General features: G+C 40.0%; 1 protein-coding gene across 3 annotated transcripts in view; it reads left to right on the top strand.

Moving 5' to 3' along the window:
* akap9 (A kinase (PRKA) anchor protein 9) overlaps positions 1-21892 on the top strand; it is a 69346-nt gene that overhangs the window by 17160 nt on the left and 30294 nt on the right. For all 3 annotated transcript variants that reach the window (XM_073482917.1, XM_073482918.1, XM_073482916.1), the window contains 16 exons: positions 277-432; positions 528-725; positions 823-3729; positions 4988-5068; positions 7824-7971; positions 8187-8257; positions 8344-8464; positions 8616-8713; positions 8913-9018; positions 9716-9950; positions 11748-11802; positions 12735-13064; positions 13584-13853; positions 16951-17087; positions 17300-17502; positions 19510-19730. In XM_073482917.1, coding sequence (XP_073339018.1) covers positions 277-432; positions 528-725; positions 823-3729; positions 4988-5068; positions 7824-7971; positions 8187-8257; positions 8344-8464; positions 8616-8713; positions 8913-9018; positions 9716-9950; positions 11748-11802; positions 12735-13064; positions 13584-13853; positions 16951-17087; positions 17300-17502; positions 19510-19730 — 5337 coding nt within the window. The remainder of the gene's footprint in view (positions 1-276; positions 433-527; positions 726-822; positions 3730-4987; positions 5069-7823; positions 7972-8186; positions 8258-8343; positions 8465-8615; positions 8714-8912; positions 9019-9715; positions 9951-11747; positions 11803-12734; positions 13065-13583; positions 13854-16950; positions 17088-17299; positions 17503-19509; positions 19731-21892) is intronic.

The raw sequence follows: 21892 nt of genomic DNA, 5'->3' as shown, positions 1-21892 counted from the left end.
TGATTGCATCTTCTATTTTACTTTAAATGACTCATGGGTACAATACCACCTGTGTTCAAGCATTGCCATCCATTTCAAATTATTTTTTATCCTGTAAATGATTAGTAAAAATGACTGCTAACACTCATCTAACTACTTTGAGAAGAAGATTTCAGATTGGTGAGGCTGGGAACTTATTTATTCCTCCTCTTTCTTCATAACAAGCTCAGTTCTTACACTTATGTTACTTTCATTGCTTTTTTAAAGCTCTTTCATCCTCACTTTTTTTCTCTATAGCTGCAGGATTTTGAGGCTGCTCTGAAGCAGCGAGATGGCATCATCACCCAGCTCACAGCTAACCTTCAGCAGGCTCGCAAAGAAAAAGATGAGATCATGAAAGAATTCCTGGCACTGACAGAGCAAAGCCAAAAACTGCAAATTCAGTTCCAGCAGGTAGGAACTGAAAGTTTCTAAGTCTAAACTACTGTCATATTAGCTGTCCTATTCTGCTCATTAGAAATTAATTTGTGTTGTGGAAAAATGTGCAGCTTCAGGCTGGCGAGACGCTGAGGAACACAAGCCACAGCAGCACTGCAGCTGATCTTCTGCAGGCCAGGCAGCAGCTCATGCAGTACCAACAGCAGCTGGAGGAGATAAACATTGAGGTGAAAAAGCACCAGGAGAGGAGCAGCGAGCAGCTTGAGCAAATCAGCCATCTCCAGCACAAGCTCAGTGAGACAGAGATGGTAAGAAGTTGCCTTGTGTGATCCTGCAGATATCTATTCTGTTGAATATATGTTGTCAGTGTTGCCTCTGCATCTCTAATAATTTGTGTCTTTGTAGTCAGGGAGAAGGTCAGAAGAATCACTCACTCAAAGGATAAACGAAAAGGAACGGCTAATTGCTGAAAAAGAAAAAGTTATTTCTAGTCAGGAGCAATCGCTGACAAAGTTAAGAACGTCGGAGGAGTCTTTTGCACAAACACTGACAGAGAAAAATCTGTTCATTTCAGAGCAAACTGCAATAATCACAGAACATGAGCTGTCACTGAGCATGCTCAGAGAGGAACTTGTCCATGTGGGACGGACTAGAGATGAGAATATTATTCACCAGTCAGATGAGAAAGACCTGATCATAGCAGAGCAAGAGAGAGTCATTTCAGAAAAGGACGGCTCTCTTACGCAGCTCGAGGATGAGCTGGAGTCTGCTGAAAAACACCAGCGCGACCTCCAGCAGCAAATGGCTGACAAAGAATCAGAGCTTGAAAAATGCGTGGATGAGTTGAAAAGCACCAAGTCTGACTTAGAAAGCTGTAAAAGCGAAATAGAGAGTTGTAAATTAGAACTTGAGAAAGGACGCATGGAGTTAGAAAACTGTAAGGGAGAACTTGAAGCCTCCAGACAGAAGGAGCGAATGTCATCCAATGAAATCATGCAGCTCATGGGCACAGTAGAGGACCTGCAGAAGCGTTATCACCAGGGCAGCCTGTCTGAGAGTGACACCGTCCAAAAAATGCAGGATGAGTCTGTGAGAAAACTTGAACTTCTCAGGGCAGAGCTGGATGAGATGTATGGCCAACAAATAGTTCAGATGAAGCAGGAACTTAATTTGCAGCATGCAGCGAGAGTGGAACAAATGACCGAGCAACATCGCATTGAGCTCGAGCTTCTAAAAGCACAACAACTGTCTCAAAGCTCTGCTGTTAGTACTGAGGTGGACACTCTTAATGCAAAGATTAGGGAGCTTCAAGGGACATTACAGCAATCCCAAACAATGCACGATAAAACCAGGCATGAGCTTAGCCAAGTCGCCCAAGAGAAGTTTAACCTGCAGGCCAAGGTTGATGATCTTCTCCAAGATCTCCGTTCTGCTAAAGAAAAGGTGGAGCAGGTCTCCCACAGCCTCATCTCTCAGGAAAGCCATAAAGGTGAACTGCAGCGCCTCCAGGAGACCATTGACAATCTGAAAAGCGAGCTGGCTGCTGCTCAGGAAGCGGCAGAAGAGGCAGAAGTGAAACACGATTCAGAAATCACCAACTACAAGATCAAGTTGGAGATGCTGGAGAGGGAGAAAGACGCTGTGCTTGACCGCATGGCGGAGTCGCAGGAAGCAGAGCTGGAACGACTGAGGACTCAGCTTCTGTTCAGCCACGAAGAAGAGCTCACCAATCTTCGGGAAGAGTTGCAAAGGGAGAGCTACCTGAACACAGAAAACCTTCTCAATGAAGCCGCCGTCAAGCACGAGAGAGCGTTGGATGAGCTGCGCATTGGTTATGAGGAAAAAATGCATTTGTTACAAAGAGAGAAGGCAAGTTTTGCTGCAGAGCGAGACGAGCTTTTGCACCAAATTCTTGGACTAAAAGAGGACCTAAAGCTTGCCTTGCACAGCTCCAAAGCAGACAAGCTCGTCCAGCAGCTTCAAGAGCTTCAGGTAGAGATCGAGGAACTAAGAAAGGGAGGAGAAGAACGAGTCCGAATGGAAAACAAAATTCAGACATTAGTAAAAAAGACAGAGGTGCTTGAAAACCAGTCAAAAGAGAAGGATACATGTTGGGAGAACAAATGGAAAGAGCAGGAATTGGAAAAGGAGAATTTGATAGGGTCTAATAACACTTTGAAAGAAGAGTTGGACTCAAAAACTATACAAATTGAGACACTCACAGCAGAGAGCAATCAAAAAGAGCAGCAAGTAGTTGAGCTCAGAGAGGAAATTGAAAAGCAGAGAAATATTTTTTCCTTTGCTGAAAAGAATTTTGAGGTAAATTATCAGGAGCTGAAGGCGGAGTATACGTGTCTGATTGAGGCAAAGACGCAGTTAGAAGAGAGGACACTGAAGGATACACTTGAGTTTGAGGCAAAAATTGCCAGCCTTCAGTCACAGATTCGGGAGCTGGAGGATGGCAGCAGAGATATCAATATGGAGAACACGAATACAGACGGGGCGAAAAAAGCTGTGATAGAAAAAGATACTACTGAGCTAATGGAGAAACTAAATGTTACATTGAGTGAGAAAGAAAGCTTGGCTGGGAGGCTTTCTGAAGTTACAGAGCAACTGATGTTCACAGAGAGCAAAGTGGGACAGCTGGAAGAAGAGCTGGTGAAAGTGAGACAAGAAAACGCGAAGGTCATCGCCCGAAATGAAAGCCTTGGGAAAGAACTGGAAAAGAAGCAAGAGATTAGGAGAGAGCAGGCGAGGGGGCAGGATGCCCAGAGAAAGCTCCAGCAAGAGGAGCAAGCTGTTGAGCCAGTTTATTCTTCTGAGGATCATCACCTTCAGATTCAATCTTTGCAAGAAGAGATAAAGGCTCTTCAGTCCCTCTTACAGGCAGCTGAATCCGAGAGAGATAGCATCCGGGCGAGCCTGGAGCTCCAGAGGCTTTCACAGACTCCGTCTCCAGCAGCAGCAGCAACAGCAGCAGCAGCAACAGCGGCAGCACAGTCCTCAGGGGAGGGACCTGTTGAAGGACGATCCTCCCCGCAGAAGTCCACAGCCTCAGGGTCAAGCAGACGCAAGAGACGGCAGAGGTCGAAGCAGGAGCGCAAACTTGGCACCACTCTTTCAGACTGCAGAGAGGAACGACACAGGGAGGAGGAAGAGGTGGAGGAAGGTAGAGCTACAAGTGCTGCAGAGCCGGAGATGCAGCCTCAGACAGAGAGCCGGGTTATGTCATGTTCACAAGAGAGGGCCGGTAAGGAGGACTCCACAGACGGCTACCAGGGAGACGGAGGCAGAGACTACATCAACAAACCGGTAAGCATTCACATGCATCTGCTGCACCACTGCCCAGTAAAACGAACCCTGCTGCCTTTTTCTCTGCTGGCATCTTAAGTGTGTTTAAATGACATGTTTGATTGTGAGAATAAAGGGCTTATAAGAGAAGAGAAATGAGTGCAGTCGAAATTAAATGCTTCAAACATTTGTAATTAATGCTGTGATTATTGATGTTGTTACTAGCTTCATTAAATACCAGTGGATTCATTCACAGCCAGATGAAGCTCTAGCCATTAACAGAATATTTTTTCATCATTATCATTTCAGCCCTGGCATGTTTTCTTTTTTGTGAGTGACAGTCTTGAGTTAGTGTCTGCAAGGTTGCTCCCAAAGGTAGCATTGAGCAGCACAGTCTGTGCTTTCACAGTCTGTGAAAAGATATGTTTGTGCAGACCGTTCAGTGACATTACAGTAATTGGAGTTATTGTGGGAAGAATAATGCAAGATTGGAAATGCACACGCAGCAGTGAAAATTGTCAAGGCTCCATTAATATTCTGTTCTTTTCTACTTTTAAGGGAGCATTGTGCAGTATTAATAACCTGCTTTCACTTGATGCTGCTTGTCCTCAGACTGAATTTCACGTTAAACAACAGTCACCCACAGCCTTCTGACAGCTTTGAATCATTGCCGTTGTGTAGAAACGTGTACATTCTAGTTTCTTTCCATCCTGCAGGGAGTGAAGGGTTTGAGGTGAGAAGCCATTTTACCCCAGTCACTTCTGTGTCTGTGTCACTTCAAGCTGTGTCTCAATTACACCAGGCAAAAGACAATATACAGTGTCTGTCTGCCATTTCATATCTGTGTTTCATTTGGTTTTTGTCACCTCCTGGGCTGGAACACTACATATGGTCCGGAATGACATCACCAAAATCCTCAAATGTCTGAAAAGTAGCTGTTGCTCCTTTTAGTATTTGTGCAATCAACAACAGAACTTAAAACAGGTGTTTTTCTAATGAGGTTCTGTGTGTAGTCAAACTAACTTCTGATAAAGCTGCTACAAGAGCTTAATAAACTCTACACTGGGGAAAGAAAATCAAAAGAAGATGATGTTCAGAGTTGTTTTCTTGTAAATTATGCTGGATCATTTGAACGATAAGATGATTCTGTTCCCTCTCAGGAAGTGATGGTGCATCTTGTCTGTCTGTCCATCACTGTCATATGTGTCTGCATTTGTACTGGGGTAATATGTTAGACTTTTTTTTTTTAAAAGTATTTTTCTTCTGCTTGCTTATTCAGGTGAGCAGACATGGGACGGGCCAGAACACGATGCCTGTCGTGTGTGAGGGAGCAGAGGAAGAAGAAGAGACTACTGAGCATGTAAATGTCACTTAAGCTCACATCCTGCCTTATGCTTTTCAGTGTTGAGATGCTTCATACATCATACAGAGTGGTGTAGAGGTCAATCAGCAGGTGCTCATACAGCTGAAATAATATTAAATATCTCTTAATTGTCTGTGAGGTTTGCTCACAAACAAACACACGAACATGCTGTAAAATGCTCATTTCAGCTTAATGAGCACCACCTGCTCATTATTAGATGCGTGTTCATCAGATGTGATCATTTGAATTTTAAAAGCCCTCAAATTGCCACATAGGGCTGCCTGTTCCGCTCTGTTTCACTGACAGAAGTGTTACTCGAGGATAGGTGGAGCTGAAAGTCCTGCAGCAACAAATCAATAGACAAGAGCAAAACAAATTTAGCAGAGTCATTGCTGGTATTACAGGACTCAGAACAATTAGATAATATCACAGCTGCCAACTGAGAGCTATCAGAGCAGAGCCGCACTGTGACAGAAGAGGGAATAGGAAAACAAAGTGGTCGATGATGTTAGACTGTCTGGTGCAGCGGGGGATGATCCTTGACAGTACCCTGAGGCAGCTGTCGGAGGGAGAGAAAAAAAACTAGTGAACTGTTTAAGTTGCCATACCAAAATGTGCTAATTAATGAAAACTCAATAATTTTGTATTAAAGGTACACTGTGCAACTTTTTTAGAAACAATTTTGGTTATTAGTTCAATATTATTGAACTATAGGACTTCTGGACTGACAATTTGTGTTTTTTGTTCTCACCCCGCCATAACTTGAAATACAGTCCTATTTGGTCTGTTGCTTTCAAATGTAGACATACGGCTTTGAAGTACATCTGAAATCCATAACCTCTTGCAAACTACCATTCCTTGTATCAAGCTCCATCTGTGTTTATTTATAGGTCCATGAAAATATGCATTGTACATTGCACCTATAAGTTTATTTTATACATTGTAAAAGTTCTTTCAGATTAGGGCATTATCATTCATTACAAATCAAACAAGCTTGCCCTCTGTAGAGAAAGGCAGACTATCTATAGTTTACATTACCCCTTCATCAACACCACCAGTTATGTTCCAAATATGTTGATTTGATTTAATTTCAAACTGCGTCTTATTTTGCTGTTAATCATGGATATAAACTTGGATATAAACAAAATCTACATTTCAACCATTTATCCATTACTTTTAGTGATCTGTTTCATCTCCCCTGCTTGCTTGCTAATTATTTGTTTCACAATCTTTTAAGTGCAATAACACCTTCATTAATTGTCATAGATGACTCAATATGCAGATGTACTTTTTCTATCAAATCAATTTTATTTTTCCAAATTAGTTGAGTAATCTTTCCACATACCCTCTCGGCAACTAGAAAAATGGCACCATCTGGGGTACAAGTACCTCTGGTTTGGAGTCACTGGTTTGTGTGACTTGTATTGCAGGTTTATGGGAAGTTTATTTATATAGCACCGTGCAGACACAAGGCAATTCAAAGAGCTTTATAGAGACTAAGAAATGCATGAAATCTAAAACACTAAGAAAATGTTGAAATTGCGGTCAAAAGATACTAGAAAAAAACAAAACAAAAATAAATATAGATAAAAAAAGCATTTAAAAGACAATCAAAACAAAAGCAAGCAAATAAAAAAATTCAGATTAAAAGAAGTTATGTATCTAGCCAGAGTAAACAATTGTAGTAAATTAAAGCAGGTAGTCTGGAAGCTTGTTCCCAAAGTGGGGAACATAAAAACTAAAAGTTGCTTCACCTCTCTTGGATATGATCCTGTGAACACTGAGCAAACCTGTCCCAAATGACCTGAAGGGTCTGGATGCCTCGTAACGTACAAGTAGCTCAGAGATGTATTTATGCCGGAGAACATTCAGTTTGAAGAGGAAAGAAAGAAGTTCAGGTATATTAACATTTCTGAACGCCACAGATTCTCTTTAATCACGCGATGCCACTTAAAAACAATTCTGTTCATTCAATTGGTTCTTGGAAGAAGTCCAATAAATGTAGCCCTGAGTTTTATAGTAATTTCCTCTGTAGAAGAGCTTCTGTTACTGTAAACTTGTTTAATTGTCATAAAACAAGTAATTCTGTTTTTGTTGTTGATGCGTGAGTCAGTGGCACATCATTACACAGCTGCCATCTGTTTGTTCAGCGCTGGCCGTCTCTCCTCTGCATGTTTAAGCAGGAACATCTGAGTGGTCTAAGGTTTGAAAGGACTCTGCTCAGCACGTGGAGATTGTATCATAACAAAGCGTTTTAAATACAGCCTAATTAAAATGTAGAGTGCACTTTAAAAACATTTGACATCAAAGGTAACAGAATTGCAATTTCATAATTGTATAGCCTTAACAAATTTGTGCTAATGCATAATGCATTGTAAGAGAAAGGGGTCTCACTGTTTGCCTTTTGTTCTCCGTTACAGAAGTGATAATAGCAGACCTCTCATCCTGAACACAGATGGCTTGTGCTGCTGCTCTGTCGTTAAAATAGGATTGGTGGATTTATGTTATTTAATCATTTGTCTCCTCTGATTAGCAGATGTGTGTAGCCTGCTGCATAATTTAATTTATGATAAATTACAAGTGATATGAATCCATGTCGTGTTTTATTTATCCAGTGCCATTTAGTGTCATCTTCTTGAAGACTTTTAGGGATATTAAGACAAACACTTGCTACATGAAATCTAATTATGCATGTGAAAAATGTGCTTTATTTCAGTCATGTTAATAAAGAAGATATTTCTTCTTTTTCCAGGGTGAGTGCAGGCTACAGATAGAGGCCCAGCGCATCAGCCTGTCTCAGATTCACGCTGCCCAGCTTGAGGTACTGCAGGAGGAGACGGACGCCCGCACACACTCTCTGGAGCTGAAGCTGAAGAACCTGAAAGATCACGGTGACCAGGGTGAGCAGACCTTCAGTCAGTTGCACTTGTGTACCCCCAGAGAGGCTTTTGATTTATCATTCATGATGGATCCACACTGAACAGGATACGGCCTTGTTGTGTCTAGCCTTGTTTTTGTACTTTTTGGTTGCTGTGTGTTTGTCAGAGGCTGTTTGGAACCTATTTAACATTTTAATCAGTCATTAATTGAACATTTCTTGCTTAATTTTTTTCAGACGAGCCAAAAATCTTCAATTACCACAACATGTTACAGGCTGTGTCAAAAGAATGCAGTGAGATCATTCAGGTAATTCATGAAAACAAACAGTTTTCTGTATGAATTTTCCAAGTGTATAAAGGATTTAACCTTGTCTTTGTCTGTTCTGTGTTCAGTGTTTTCAAAAGATGTTTGGTGAAGAGTTTTTGGAAAGTGTTGACGCGGACAGCCGGCCACCTTCTTTGGCAGACAGACATGAAACTAGGGAATCTACTACCATTGTACTGGAAGCCAGAGGTAATTTGTCTGTTTAAGTAATGTAATTACAGTTTAAAACAAGCCTGTAGTAAATGTATTTTATACTGACAAAGTGCTTTAAAATATCCCATTATTCACACCTACAGTAGCACACATATACACATATTCAAATATGCTCTCTCTTATGTAGAGCTCTACAGAAATCTTCAGCAGGTGAGGGTGACGATTGAGCAGGAACATCATCGACTGTCACAGCTTCAGGCTCTGCTGAGAGCCGATGGGAACAAGGTAAAAACTTGGGACATGTGTCGACATGAGCTGTCTTCCAGATTCACACTAAAGGCAAATCATCAGGTTTTGAGTGCATGTTGTTGTATAGAATGAAACACAAAATATACACGAACCATGACGTCCGTACCGTGAAAGTTTGGGACGAGTGCACTGTTAGACTCCTAGAAACACACTAACAAATCTGTTGGTCTTCTAGGTGATGGAACTGCAGAGGTCATATGATGAACTTAAGAGCAGCAGTGAGAAGGAGATCTCTGACCTGCGTGTGCAAGTTACCAGCTTGAGTACCTCTTCAAGCGAAGGTAAGTGTGGATTCTCCTCTTGAATGAAAAAAGAAAAACAAACAGGTCAGGCACTGATGCCAGGGCACTGAGCCAAAACACAGAGGTGTGTAATAAGATGAGTTTTCTGTAGTATTCTTTTTCATCTGTGTATTCTGCAGTTGCCACCCCACAGTGTTTTAGAGGTTTTGCTCACTATTGAGCTTGAATGATAACTGTCATGTCACATATGTGCCACTCACTTTGTACTTTAGCACGCGTGTGTTTTGCATAACACATCTTTACATCTGTTGTCTGCAACAAACAGAAATCCAACAGTAACACTCTCTGCTTTGATTTTTTTGGATCAACTGAGCTAACAAGCTAATCATCATGGCTAAATGTAATATTGTGAACAGATGGTTGAAATTTTGCACATCCTGCATATGAATGTAGTGTCAAATGTATATCTGTTCACTGCAAACACATACTTAACTGTTGCACAAATTTAAAAAAAGGTGCACAAATTATTTTTTTTGTTGTATCCTCTGTTGTTTTGTGTTATTTGTTTCTTTCACCGCTCTCTGTTCACTTAGTTCTTACTTGATCCTGTTATTTGTTACTGCAGCGAATCATTTTTCCCAGAAGGAGCATTAAACTTTCATGTCATTGATTGTAATCTTAAATGCTATCCAGTCGAGCATATTCAATTTCACATTTCACCTCTCTCATCGGTTAGATGTGAAGGAGCGGGCTGGTGCACCATCTACCTGCCATACAGAGGAATTACAGAGGCTGAAGGCAGAAGAGCAGGAGAAGCAGCTCCGGCTAGAGGAGAGTCACAGACAGGAGGTGGAGCATCTCCGAGCTCACTACCAGCAGCAGGCAGCAGAGACTGAGGAGCGATACCTCACTGAGCTCCTCATGCTGCAGCAGCGACTGGAGGAGGTCACAGGAACTCAGACACACTTCAGGTGATGACCACAAATTCTTTAAGGATCATCTACTCAACCCCATGCAGATAGAAATTTTGATGAAGTTTTGGAGTACATCACAGCAAAACAGTGTTGCAGTATTCTCCTAAAATAACTGAGGTGGATGGGGACCAAATGGAAGCATACAATGGCTTCATTGAGGTTCTCCTGCGTAATCCAAGTCTGGGGAAGCCCCGAGATCACAAATTGATCTGAAAAGATGTTATTAACACCCTCAATGTACAAGTGAATACATGCATTGACTTGAGATGCTTTGAGCTAAGCAGCTACAGTAAAAATTGTAGCTTAAAAAACGCCTCCACTGTTCAGCTGACATATCTCCCTCAAATACAATACTATTGATTGGTTGATACAGTGCATACTGTGTAAGAAGAACCTACATGATCTTCCATCAAATAACTTTTCCATAGAAGCTGGTCTGCACATCCTGTGTAGCACGTGAAGCTGCCTGACCCAGTTCAGTTGACTAATGAAATATTCACTAGGTTGTGTGAAGCGTTATTCATGCCTTTTGTTAGCCCACTAACCTATAAAAGTACATTTCCAGCCATCCAGATGGCTTCCTGAGGGAAGTGATCATCTGAGCAGTGAAGTGCAACATAGAAAACAAGATGAATGTGAACTTTTTAAGCATGTTCCATTCATAAAGCTGTATTATATGATGTTTATGAACAACTACAAGTTTGTACTGAAATGGAAAAAAGTTAAAAAGAGTGTTCCTGTGTCATGTGTTTCACCCTTGGCTCAGCACACAAGTATATAGTGTCATAACAGAATTACACTGAATAAATGTAAGCCTGTATGGGAGTCTATCTATTCTGATCTATTTGGAGACCTCTAATATCTATGACCTACTGCTGTTTGTATGATAATAATAAACGTACGCTCTTCCAAAAACAAACCTTATTTCTCTGGGGGAAATCTTCCTCATGGCTAAAAAGAAGCTCAGTGGCTCTATTTTAAGAAAGCTGAGCAGCTGCTGCTGCCCTCCACAGTTTGATATAGTAAATCTTTTTTAAAAGTATATTTTTTGGCCCTTATGGCTTTATTGATAGGACAGCAGAGGTGACAGGAAATGGGATGGGGGGGGGGAACGACATGCAGCAAAGAGTCACAGCTTGGACTCGAACCCTGGGCCGCTGCAGCAAGGACAAAGCCTCTCTACATGGGACGCCTACTTTACCAACTGAGCTAACAGATTTTCAGCTTCTCTAATGGAGGCTTTTCTCTGTCATATATGATAGTAAACTCAATATCTTTGGGTTTTGGAGTGCTGGTTGAAAAAAAAAAAAAAGGATTTTGAAGATGATATATTAGAAACAAAATCTACTTTTGAACATATTATAACCAAACATTAGTCCATTAATTGAGAAAATAATCTATAAATATTGCAGCCTTAGTAATGTAATCATTTCAGTTTGTGTTTCCTTTGACGCTTTTGGATTTAATATTCCATTTTATTGTTGTCTTATTGATATTTTTGTTGTTGTTTTGATGCTGAATCTATTAACCTCATCACTCTGTAATCATTTTATTATCCTCAGGGATGACAGGAATGTTTAGAGGTATAGGCTCACAGCCAAAAAGCATATAAGCTCAGCAAGATTTGAGTTTTTTTAATTTGTCGGTGGCAGTCTGAAATAATAGTAATAAATCACTTCAGGCTACCAGGTAGATAATTTTAGATATATATATAAACTGCATCAAACTCTTAACCTGTTCGAGGTTGACGATCTATTCATTCTGACCTCACATTTTCTCTTTCTGCCCGTCCAGTGTTACACAGTCCAGCTCTGAGATGACGGAGGAGCACAGAGAGGAACTACTAAAGGTTTGGCTGCTACGTTTTGCCCTCATCTAAATCTTCCATGTCACATGCATCACATCTTTCTACGAGCTGAAACGTGTACATGCATTAAGATGCTATGACAGTGCGGGTGGGTGGGAGGGGGCAGTTGCAGCCTTTAGGCTAAAACGTGCCCTAAATCTTCATCCCCAGCTTTGCTCCAGAAGCAGCATCATGAACGGTCCTGTATCTGAACGATTAAAAGGCTTGGACGTTACATAAGCTGCAGTTTTGCTCATAAACCGAGCGGACGTACTCTAGTCATGGCGGCTGCATGAAAGGAGGATTCTGTCTTGCGTGAATGAGCTGCCCTCTATTTAAACCATCTCTCGCTCACATCACTCCAACTTCCATCGTGTCTTAGTTCGTCTCTCCCTTCCAACCTCAAAGTTGCCACAGCTCGTGTGTTTACCCTCCTCATTCAGAGATCTGAGAGGAAGATAGGAGAGTTGAAGATTGACAGGAGCACAGGAGGAGCGAGAACAGGAGAGAAACTGAAACGAATTTGGGCATGATACACTTCAAGACATTGTAGGTTTGGCTTGGAAATGTTAAGCTTGAGGCGAGTGGTGCTGAAGAAGCTGAACGACTGTGAAACAGACAGGGATTCATTACAAGACAAGAGTGGTAGTGTGTGAGGGGAAACTGTAGCTGTAATGTAATGTACCCCTGTATCGTGTTATCATCCCGGGAGGGTGAATTGGACAAAACAGTGTATTTAATCGGGTTTAAAGGGCGGGTGGTGTGAAGCAAAGAGGACTTGTTCATTTCAGGAACAGTCTTGAGGAACTTTCAATTTCCATAACTTCATATTTTATTATGCTCTTCATTTTAACAACCTACAACTGCTGTTATCTTATAGTTTTATATTTGTAACTTCCTTTCTTCCTCTATTTTGCTTTCTTCACTCTTCTCAGGACCTAGGTGAAGAGAACCTTGAGGGAAGTGTGGAGTTGAGCTTGCCTGCCAGGTCTGCAGGCTTGACGGCGCAGCTGCAGGCGCTGAGGAAAGCTCTCTACCACAAGTATGTCCAAGAAGTAGCAGCTCTCCAAGAGCAGCATAACAGGGAGCTGAGGAGACTAAGAGAAGAAAGGGAACCGGAGCGTAAGGAAGATAGAAGAGAGGAGGAGCAGGATCTGAACGGTATTAACGGGGCTGGAAGCTCAATCAGGAGCCTCAGGGGAGCTGGGCAGGTCGTGCCGGAAGAGAGACAAGACTGGGAGAGAGTGGAGGAGGAAGTTGCCAAGGTAGGTGATCATGTATTTTCTGTTCTCATACAACCCGTCTGTCCAGTCAGAATCAAATAAATTTGCAACAGAAGACAATTGCATTCAGTCTGATATTGGATGAATTAATAATCGGATGAATTAGTGATCAAATATGCTGGTTCAAGCTTAAAAATTATGAATATTTGCTTGTTATTTAGTCTTGTGTGGTAGTAAACTAAAAATGTTTACATTAAAATGAGTTGCAGTCTGCATGTCGGACAAAACAAGACAATTAAAGATGTCATTTGGGCTCCGGGGAAGTGCAGTTTCACTTTAGTCTAAAGTTTTATGGCCTAAACGATTAGTTGTAAGGAGAAAGTAATCAGCAGAATCATTTATAATTAAAATGGATACAGTACATTGAAACCTGTTTGAATAGGAGAACACAAATAGAAGAGAAGAACCATAGTGTTATTCTGTAAAATTGCTAAAAATATTGTAACAGCACTCTATCAAACACAGTATTAAGACGCATCATCTTTGGATATTTTCCGACAGGCCATAGTTCAGATGTCCGTGGAGTTTGCACAGCAGACTGAGCTGGCTAGAATCAACAAGCGAGCCTGCCAGAGGTGCACCTCCATGCAGACCCAGTCAGACGAAGAGGAGCTGGAGGAGAGGGAGAACAATGAGCAGACTAGAGCTTCACCCAGCTCGGGCGCCTGGCTGGAGGAGGTTGAGAAGGAGAGACTGGAGAGGGAGCTGGAGGAGAGGAACGCTGAGATCAGAAAGTTAAAAAAAGAGCTGCAGAAATCAGGACCTAAACAGGTTGGTATCATTATCTGTGTTGATTCACTCTCCACACTTCATTTCATCTGAGGGAGTTCATAACTGCTGCATCATTAATTTTCAGATGCACTGTGTCGCAATGCAGGTGTTGCATCGATTACTCCAGCCTTGATTATTCATCCTTAAGCTAATATTAATACTATTTTTACCTGCTAACAGTGATTTCGTTTCAATACTACAATTAATATTGTGGGTAAAGCAGATTTATCTTGTTGTGTTTGAGGAGGATCCAAATGTTAAACTTTGCAGCAACATGTTTGTGAAATTGGCAGCAACATTTATACACTATGTGTAGAGTGGGATGTTGTAATATCTTTTCTGTTGTGTTGAATGTTTGGTAATCAGCACATTTCCCACTGAGATTTTGTGGATAAGCTTACAGCTCTTCTAGCCTCCTATCATATAATGTTAATTAACCAATGTTTAACCAAAAAGCCAAACCATTAATTTGGTTTTTCAAGTACAGTACCTGCATGTCTTTTTATGCCCAAAGTAGCACAGAAACATGTGGAACGAGATGTGCAGACAGACATCCTTACTCTCCTCTAAACTGAGTGATTGAGTGATTGATTGAAGTTAAGAACAACAAAATGAAAGGCAGAAAACTTAAACAGCTAATTCAACAGCAAATAAAACAAAACAATTCTCAAATAACAGTTTACATGTTCGTGAAGAAGTAGGAAGAAGTATACACTTGTGAAATCCTACTTGCCTAGGTTACAGCATCCTAATTATTTTTTCTTTTACTCTTATACACAGTAAACTTGTGATTTTAGTCTAATATTACTCACGTAAGGGACTAACATTCATTGAAAAAGCTCTTTTGATAATCACACACAACTGCTACAAATCTCAGAGGAAACATCATTTGTCAGTATCTCTCACAACAGTTTCAAAGATTTCACAAGAAGCGTATTTGTTTATCCACCACTGACAAAATGTACTTTCTTGATTGTGCATACTGTCTTGTCTATCTACTTTGCATACACTGACTGATGTTGATTTGAGATTATTTCTTTAAATCACTCCTCCTCGCCTTGAAGAGCTAGTCCCAGTGCCTGCTAGGCTTTCACTTACCATTTATTGCATGATTAGGCTTTAACTGTGTGATCGCAGTGGCTGTCAGGTTCAGTTTTCTTTGTGAGATGAGTTGCGCCGACACGGTGATTCAAAGGATAAGCTAGTTTGAAAAAGTCATTTAGCTTTTGTAATTGGCTCTGATGAGGTTTAATGTTGAGAGCTCAGTTTTGATAATGAGAAAAATGTCTCTGTACCTTTTCTTACAATGCTTAATTCAGATGTTTAGATGCATTATGTTATTTTCTCTTACATTCTCCTGAATTATCTACAGTAATGTCTGCAAAAACTATTGTTGCTCCAACAGAAATCACCATGGTGAACATACTTTAGTCATGCACATCACACGCACTCAGTGTTCATCATGTGCACTCGAAGTCCATGTGTCATGTGATGTTTGGTTGTATTTTATTGATCATGTGAGGCAGGAAAGGGTGAAAGTAAGTTGTAGGAGCGATGGTATAAAATAATGGGACTGTGTGTTGATCAACAGAAAAACACTCAGCAGCGCTAATTGTTATTTAATTTGAAAAACACAGAAATCTTTTGTGTTTTCATCACACATTAACACTAGGTGTTCAAATAAAAAAACATTTACTACACAAAGCAGCACAATATTTTTGTGTATAGAAAACTGGCTTCAATCCTAAATGCTTCATGCTTAATGCACTTAATGATTGACATTTCATTCAAGGAAATAAATGGGTTTAAACAACATCAAATATATAGTTAAATTAATAAATTAAAGTTAAGTTGACTATTAGACTTCAATGTGCACTAGGTGAGTGTACAAATATAATTTAGTTTAGTCACGACAATACGACTTATAATTTGACGTAATTAGACTAAATGATTTATCATTTGGTTGAAAATATTTTGACAAATGGTAAGAAATATGCAGTCAGGCAAAGTTCATGTGACACCTTTATTTTATGTCAGATGTGCTCATAATTTTTAGTTTTGTACTGTGTACCCTGTCATAGTGAGCTTTTATTACTAATACTCCCAAACCCCCAAGGCCCAAAATAAGGATAAAGCTCTGGATTTTAAAGTCTGACATTGAAGGTTTCAGTTCTTAAGTTTAAAAAACAAGCTAAGCGATGGGATAACAAATTATTATTAAAAGAAAATTAATGTTTGTAATCGATATTTTAAGACAAGTTAGCTGTCTCTGTTTGTGTGCACTTTAATGCTATGTTTTAAATGTTTTAACATTTTAACCAATATTATAGAGCTATAAAGAGTTGTTGTTTTTAAACATGTCACAGACTCAGACTTAATTTAAACTTTAATACCACATTCATTCATCTCACCCTAACCCTAACCCTAACCCTATCTGTTGAAATATGTAGAAAAATATATTATTATAGATGAGATTTTATATACTCTGTGTATGTATTTATTACATGTATAATATGTTAATGGAAAAAAGATATTTCAGTGAAATGTAATTATCACAAAATAAAGTAAAACACAGTTACCAGAAGTGTGAACATTTCTGTCTCAAAACAGACATTTGATTAGTCTGATCTCTGTGTGTGAAGCACTTTATGTTGTCTGTTACTCAGGAAACTGTCTGAAGAAGTGATTGTTTGACTGAGATCAGTGTTAATCTCGCTCATCTGTATTCTCTGCACAGCGCAGTCTGTCTGAGAGTGAAGTGAAATGCTTGTATTTCTGCTGGTCACCCAGTAGGTGGGGCTATCACCCCAGTCAGTGTTGTGCCTCAGGTGCACCTGTTGCCATAGCAGCACAAAGATACTAGTGTTTCTCTCGGCTCCAAGAGAGTTAGAAGTGCGTCTTTGTGTTTGTGTGTGTGCTCGTACAAGGGCAGTGTGTGTATGTGCGCCTCGCTGCACTTATTTGAATACACTTTTACTGATGGTCACAAACACAGCCACGCTGTCGTTTGCTGTCCAGAGTTTTAGGAGTCTGTTTATCCGGCTGCAACTTTGCAATGACGGGGCTGCTGTCCGTGTTTTCTCTCCTGCCTGTACAGGCCTTAAAGAAGAGAGGAGACACTCAAGAAGAAGCTGAGGAAGAGGAAGATCCCGGGGGGACGAGAATAAAGCTCGCTGGTGGAGGCAAATCGTCATCGCAGGATGATGGAGAGTCCTCCGATAAGGACGCTGAAAGGTAGTGAGAGAAACTGTATTCATGGTCCCCAATAATAATTAAGTTTGTGCAAAGATGCTCCACAAAGTAGAACTTTCTTAAATTCTTTAGCTTTGTATTCAGTTGATTCTTCATGATTAACTGTTGTGTTTGTTTGTGTTAGAGCTGAATCCAAAGTAGACTCAATTTTAGTAATCAACTTGTTAATAACATAATCATTTTGCTGCTTTCAGAAACATTCTTCGTCAGGCCAACGAGAAACTCAGTCAGGTTCTGGTGGAGGTCCTGAAGACTACAGCAGCAGCAGAGGAAACGATGGGCCTCCACATGCAGAGTCTGTCTGCTTCCAGTGGAGAGCAGCAGGCTACAAAACCCCACTCCACTACACAGAGAGCTACCTGGCAGAGTGTTAACACACAGCCCGTCAGACCTGAAGGCAAGTAACATCAGGTCTAAATAATAAGTAATGCTCACCCAAATATGTTGGTTCAGATGTTGATAGTTACCTGGAGGTGAGATTTATGGTTTAGCAAGCAAAAAGAGACATCGGAAATAAATCTCTGTTTCAGTTTTACACCATTGTAGCTGCACTTCCAAAATACAGTTTGTTGCATTTATAGAGCTTAGAATCAGTTTGTGTTTATTACGTCTTGATAACAAAAACATTTGGCGTAAATGTCTGTTTTAAACCACATGGGTTGGAGTTTTGAAATCTGTTTTTAATTGACAACTTAAGCCACAACACAACAGAAAGCATTGATGCCACATCCAGAGTGCTGCTGGCAGCCATGACTGCAAGTTAAGCTAACCCCCTCTGCTGCTAATACAGTGCACCATGACTACATGATGCTGTTGCATAAACAAAGAGTTCATCCTCCTCTTTTTCTTCATCCAGCATTGAGTTTTGTCTCTATGATTTGAAAAATGTGAACAGTTGTTGTAGACAAATTCAGCTTGATCACATGCAAATAGCAGCATTGTCAGTAAGTCCTGCTCTGTAATTCAGATGTCAGAAAACTGGATCAAAGTTACCTGCCCCTTGAATGGTTCATTATAACTTAAGGTGGTGACTCCATGGGAGCTAAAAACAACAAAGTCTCATCTTAACATGCTAATCCTAATACTTAGTACCTAATTCCAAAACTGTAGCTACTCATATCAACCACTAAACAACAACATCAGTAGCCCAATCTGTCTTTAGGCTGTTTATATCTTTTTTCTATTTCTTTTAAAAAGATAAATCCAAAAGTGTGTGACCACAATGATATTCAGTATTGTGCTGGTTTCATTAGGGGTCTTAATGATGTCTGTTCTTAGTTTCAGCACCTTCCTCTACATACTTTAAAGTATTATCACAGTGATACATCTAGAAATAGAAAATTGACTGTCACCCTGTGGGGCAAATTACATAAATCGTACAGTAACTCAACAACGCATTTCATATTACACGTCTTTTTGTAAGTCTGTTCTCGTGCCAAGCTGCAGGTAGATCGTCATCGCTGGTATAATCATATTCTTGCATGCAAATGATGGTTTCTGTTCGTGAAATTGTGTGCGAAACAGTTTGTTTGTGCAGCCGTGGCAACTCTTCTCTAATCTAATCATGTGTCTTAATGTAAATAACTTTCAAATGACATTCAGCAGCGACATGTCATGAAAACACACACAAGTGCCTAATACAAAGGTGCAAATGTAGCCCACTTTTAGTATCAACACTTTTTTTGCCTGTATAATATAATCTGATATGCCATTTTTGTTTTGATCAGTTTTTTCTGTCCTGACAAAATAGCACATCAGATTATGAATAAATAACGCCCTGTTGTTTATCACGGGTCCATATGATTTATTGCGTCTGACCATAAACGATGATGCTATAGTGAATTCAAATCCCTTAATATTCTGCTGAAAAGATTAATATCTTGACCTGGCTTTAACATTGTTCCAACATTAAAACATTTTCATAATAAGAAATCTACACAGTGTAAAGTTTGATCCATACTGCCACCTGCTGCCATCATAAAATATTTCATATGATGATGCAGATTTCGTGATGTCATAAAACTAGCTTAAAGGTAGAGTTGAGTCAGCGTTGTTTACTCATTTGACCTGGAAGATGTATGCGCCTACCCCCTTATTATGGTTATATATTTAGCACTGCTTTGCATCCTGTCATGAATATAAACAACACGACTAGCATTATTTAACGGTTGTTCTTGTCCTACATTAACCCTTACAGCAATTTATTTTGTTGTGTAGGCTTCAAATGGTTTGTGAAGCTGATTATTTACTGTTCTTGCAAGATTTTACATGATTATGCTGATTACTCTCTCACAGTATCTTGGTTTTGAGTGAACTTTAAATCTTTTGACAGTGTAATGTGCATCAGGTTTATGTGTGATGTTTCTGCTCTCTGTTCTTCGTATCACACCGGGTCACTCTGCAGAAAGTTTCCAGGGCAGCGAGACCAGCGCAGATGATGTGAGTTTGTGGTCTGGAGAGGCGGAGGCTGAAGAGGGTCTGGAAGTGTCCCAGGAGATGATGGAAAGCCTGCTGCTGGGAGCGGGGACACAGCTGGAGAACGAGGAATATCTGATGGGCATCAGCAAACGACTCCAAACAGCTCTGGAGAAGATGTTGATGGCCATCAGCGACACCACCAACCAGGTACAGACCAGTGGTACCAATGCGCCACTGTCCATATTTATTCAGAGCATTACTTGGCTAGCTCACTTTGTTTTCTTGTCTTAGTGAATGTGGCACTTCTGCTCACAAAGAAACTCTTCTTGTTTAATTGTAGGAGGAAAACTATATTTTGTTTTGTTAGAACTAGTTGCAGTTCTTTCTTTCTCTTTCTCTTAAGTACTCTGCCATATAAATGTAAACCGATAGTCATGCTATACAATTTTATTTAAACCTGACATGAGTTAGCCTTGTACCAGACCTCTTAATCGACACCCACATCTGAGATGTGTACAGTGATTCAGACTGACAGCACAAATAAAGTTATGTTTAATACGATTGAAATAGAAAATGAAAATATGAAGTTAAAAAATGAGGCGAGCAATTATCAGGCTTCACATAAGGTACAAAAGTAGTTACTTTTCTGTAACCAAAACAATATACTTTTTACATTACCTTGGTTTGTGGAACGTATATATATGTATTCTTTAACTTTTGCTTAATGCTTAAAGGTACACTATGCAAGTTTTTTACAGGACCATAAACAAAAATGAGACAGAGCTCTTGGTACATGAAAAAGAAGTTTGCAAGAGCTAACATGAGCTTTAGATGTTCTTTAAAGCCATATCGTTACGTTTGTATTTGTTAGCTCTAGAGCAAAACAGGCTTGTATTTTGAGCCATGGTGGGGTGAGAAGAAAAACACCATTGCCCACCTAGAAGTCCAACAGTAAGAGACTAAAAAACTATAAAGCAAAATTGTGCCACACTACCTCTTGGCTGGGACCAGTTGTCAGGTACCCAGCGGTATTAATCCCCTCATTAAACTCTCTGCAACAAAGCAAACATGCATATTTCCCAATATGTTAAGCTCATTTTATTAAAGTCATCTTAAGTCAGAAAAGTTTCCTGATTTACGTAGATTAGGATAATATAATCAAAGACTAAATGACTGAACCAGCCAGAATCTGACCAAACATTTGTTGCCAACTTTCTATGCTTTTTTTTAATGTCCATCTCTAGTTTGTAGTCCTTGTCAAGTGGAACGTGCTCTTTCAGGTTGAAATATCAGAAGAATTCTTCATGAACAGTCCTGCATGTGTTTGTGCCTAAAAATCAACAGATGAACAGAAAGCTCTAGTGACACATTTAGGCTTTGTCAAAACATTTAAATACCCACACTCGACACTGTTAACCCCCTCTGTGGGTTTCTACGCCTGTTCATGGAAGCATAATGGGGATGAGACTGCAGAATGTGGCCAGCAACAAAGTTGGCCTGTCTAGAATTCACACACAAAAGAGCTGCCTCATTCCCAGTGGTTGCCCACAGATACGAGCTGTATTTACACTGAGCTTTTGTCTGGTCGATCAGCCAATCGTAGTCTCAGTTGGACACAACAACTCCACCCCTCCCTCGGGCTGTCCGTGTAGCTGTGTCCAGTGTCAGCCCACAGAGACGGGGCCAGTTTAACTAGGCCAGTGAATGTGTTACTGTAACTGACTGCACGGCACATCTTCCCATTGGCTGAAATTCATGCGTTACTCACGCTGAGATGAGTTTTATCTTGGAGATCTAAAAATAGCTTGAAAGAAATTTCAGGCCGAGCATCACTGTTGTTTAGCATCCATCCACACCACAGAGTGCACGATGGCTGAATGTAAAGTGTTGAATCATTTATGTGTTTGTGGGTTTTAAAGCTTACATTCATCAAATTTAATTGCAGTATACTCACTACCTTTCTTTATTAATGTAATTGATTTTGTACCATAGAATATAGAATCATCTGACTTATTTATTTTCTCTTGTCACTTTTAGAATTATTATTAGCACATTTTTCGGTGTCAAAAACTCAAGAAATTCTTATTTGCTCCACTTACAGAGTGTCATTATGATGGTAAAGAAAAGAACTGAAATGATAATCAATCAGTGGTCTAAAAGGGGTGAAAATGCCAGAAAATTCACCAGTTTCATCTTGATAAACGAATTAAACATCTGTTGATTTTCTTCGTCTTCTGTTATAGTAGCTTTTGGACTATTTGTTGGACAAAACAAGCAACTACATCCTTCATTAAAACATTTTACACTTTTTTCTGGCATTTTATAGACCAAATAAATAATGAATTAGTCAATGAAATACTTTTATATTT

Source organism: Pagrus major, chromosome 16 (genome assembly GCF_040436345.1).
Source record: "Pagrus major chromosome 16, Pma_NU_1.0".
In the NCBI taxonomy this organism is placed as follows: Eukaryota; Metazoa; Chordata; class Actinopteri; order Spariformes; family Sparidae; genus Pagrus; species Pagrus major.
Note: the sequence above shows the minus strand (reverse complement) of the source record. Positions and strands in the feature narration are given on the sequence as shown.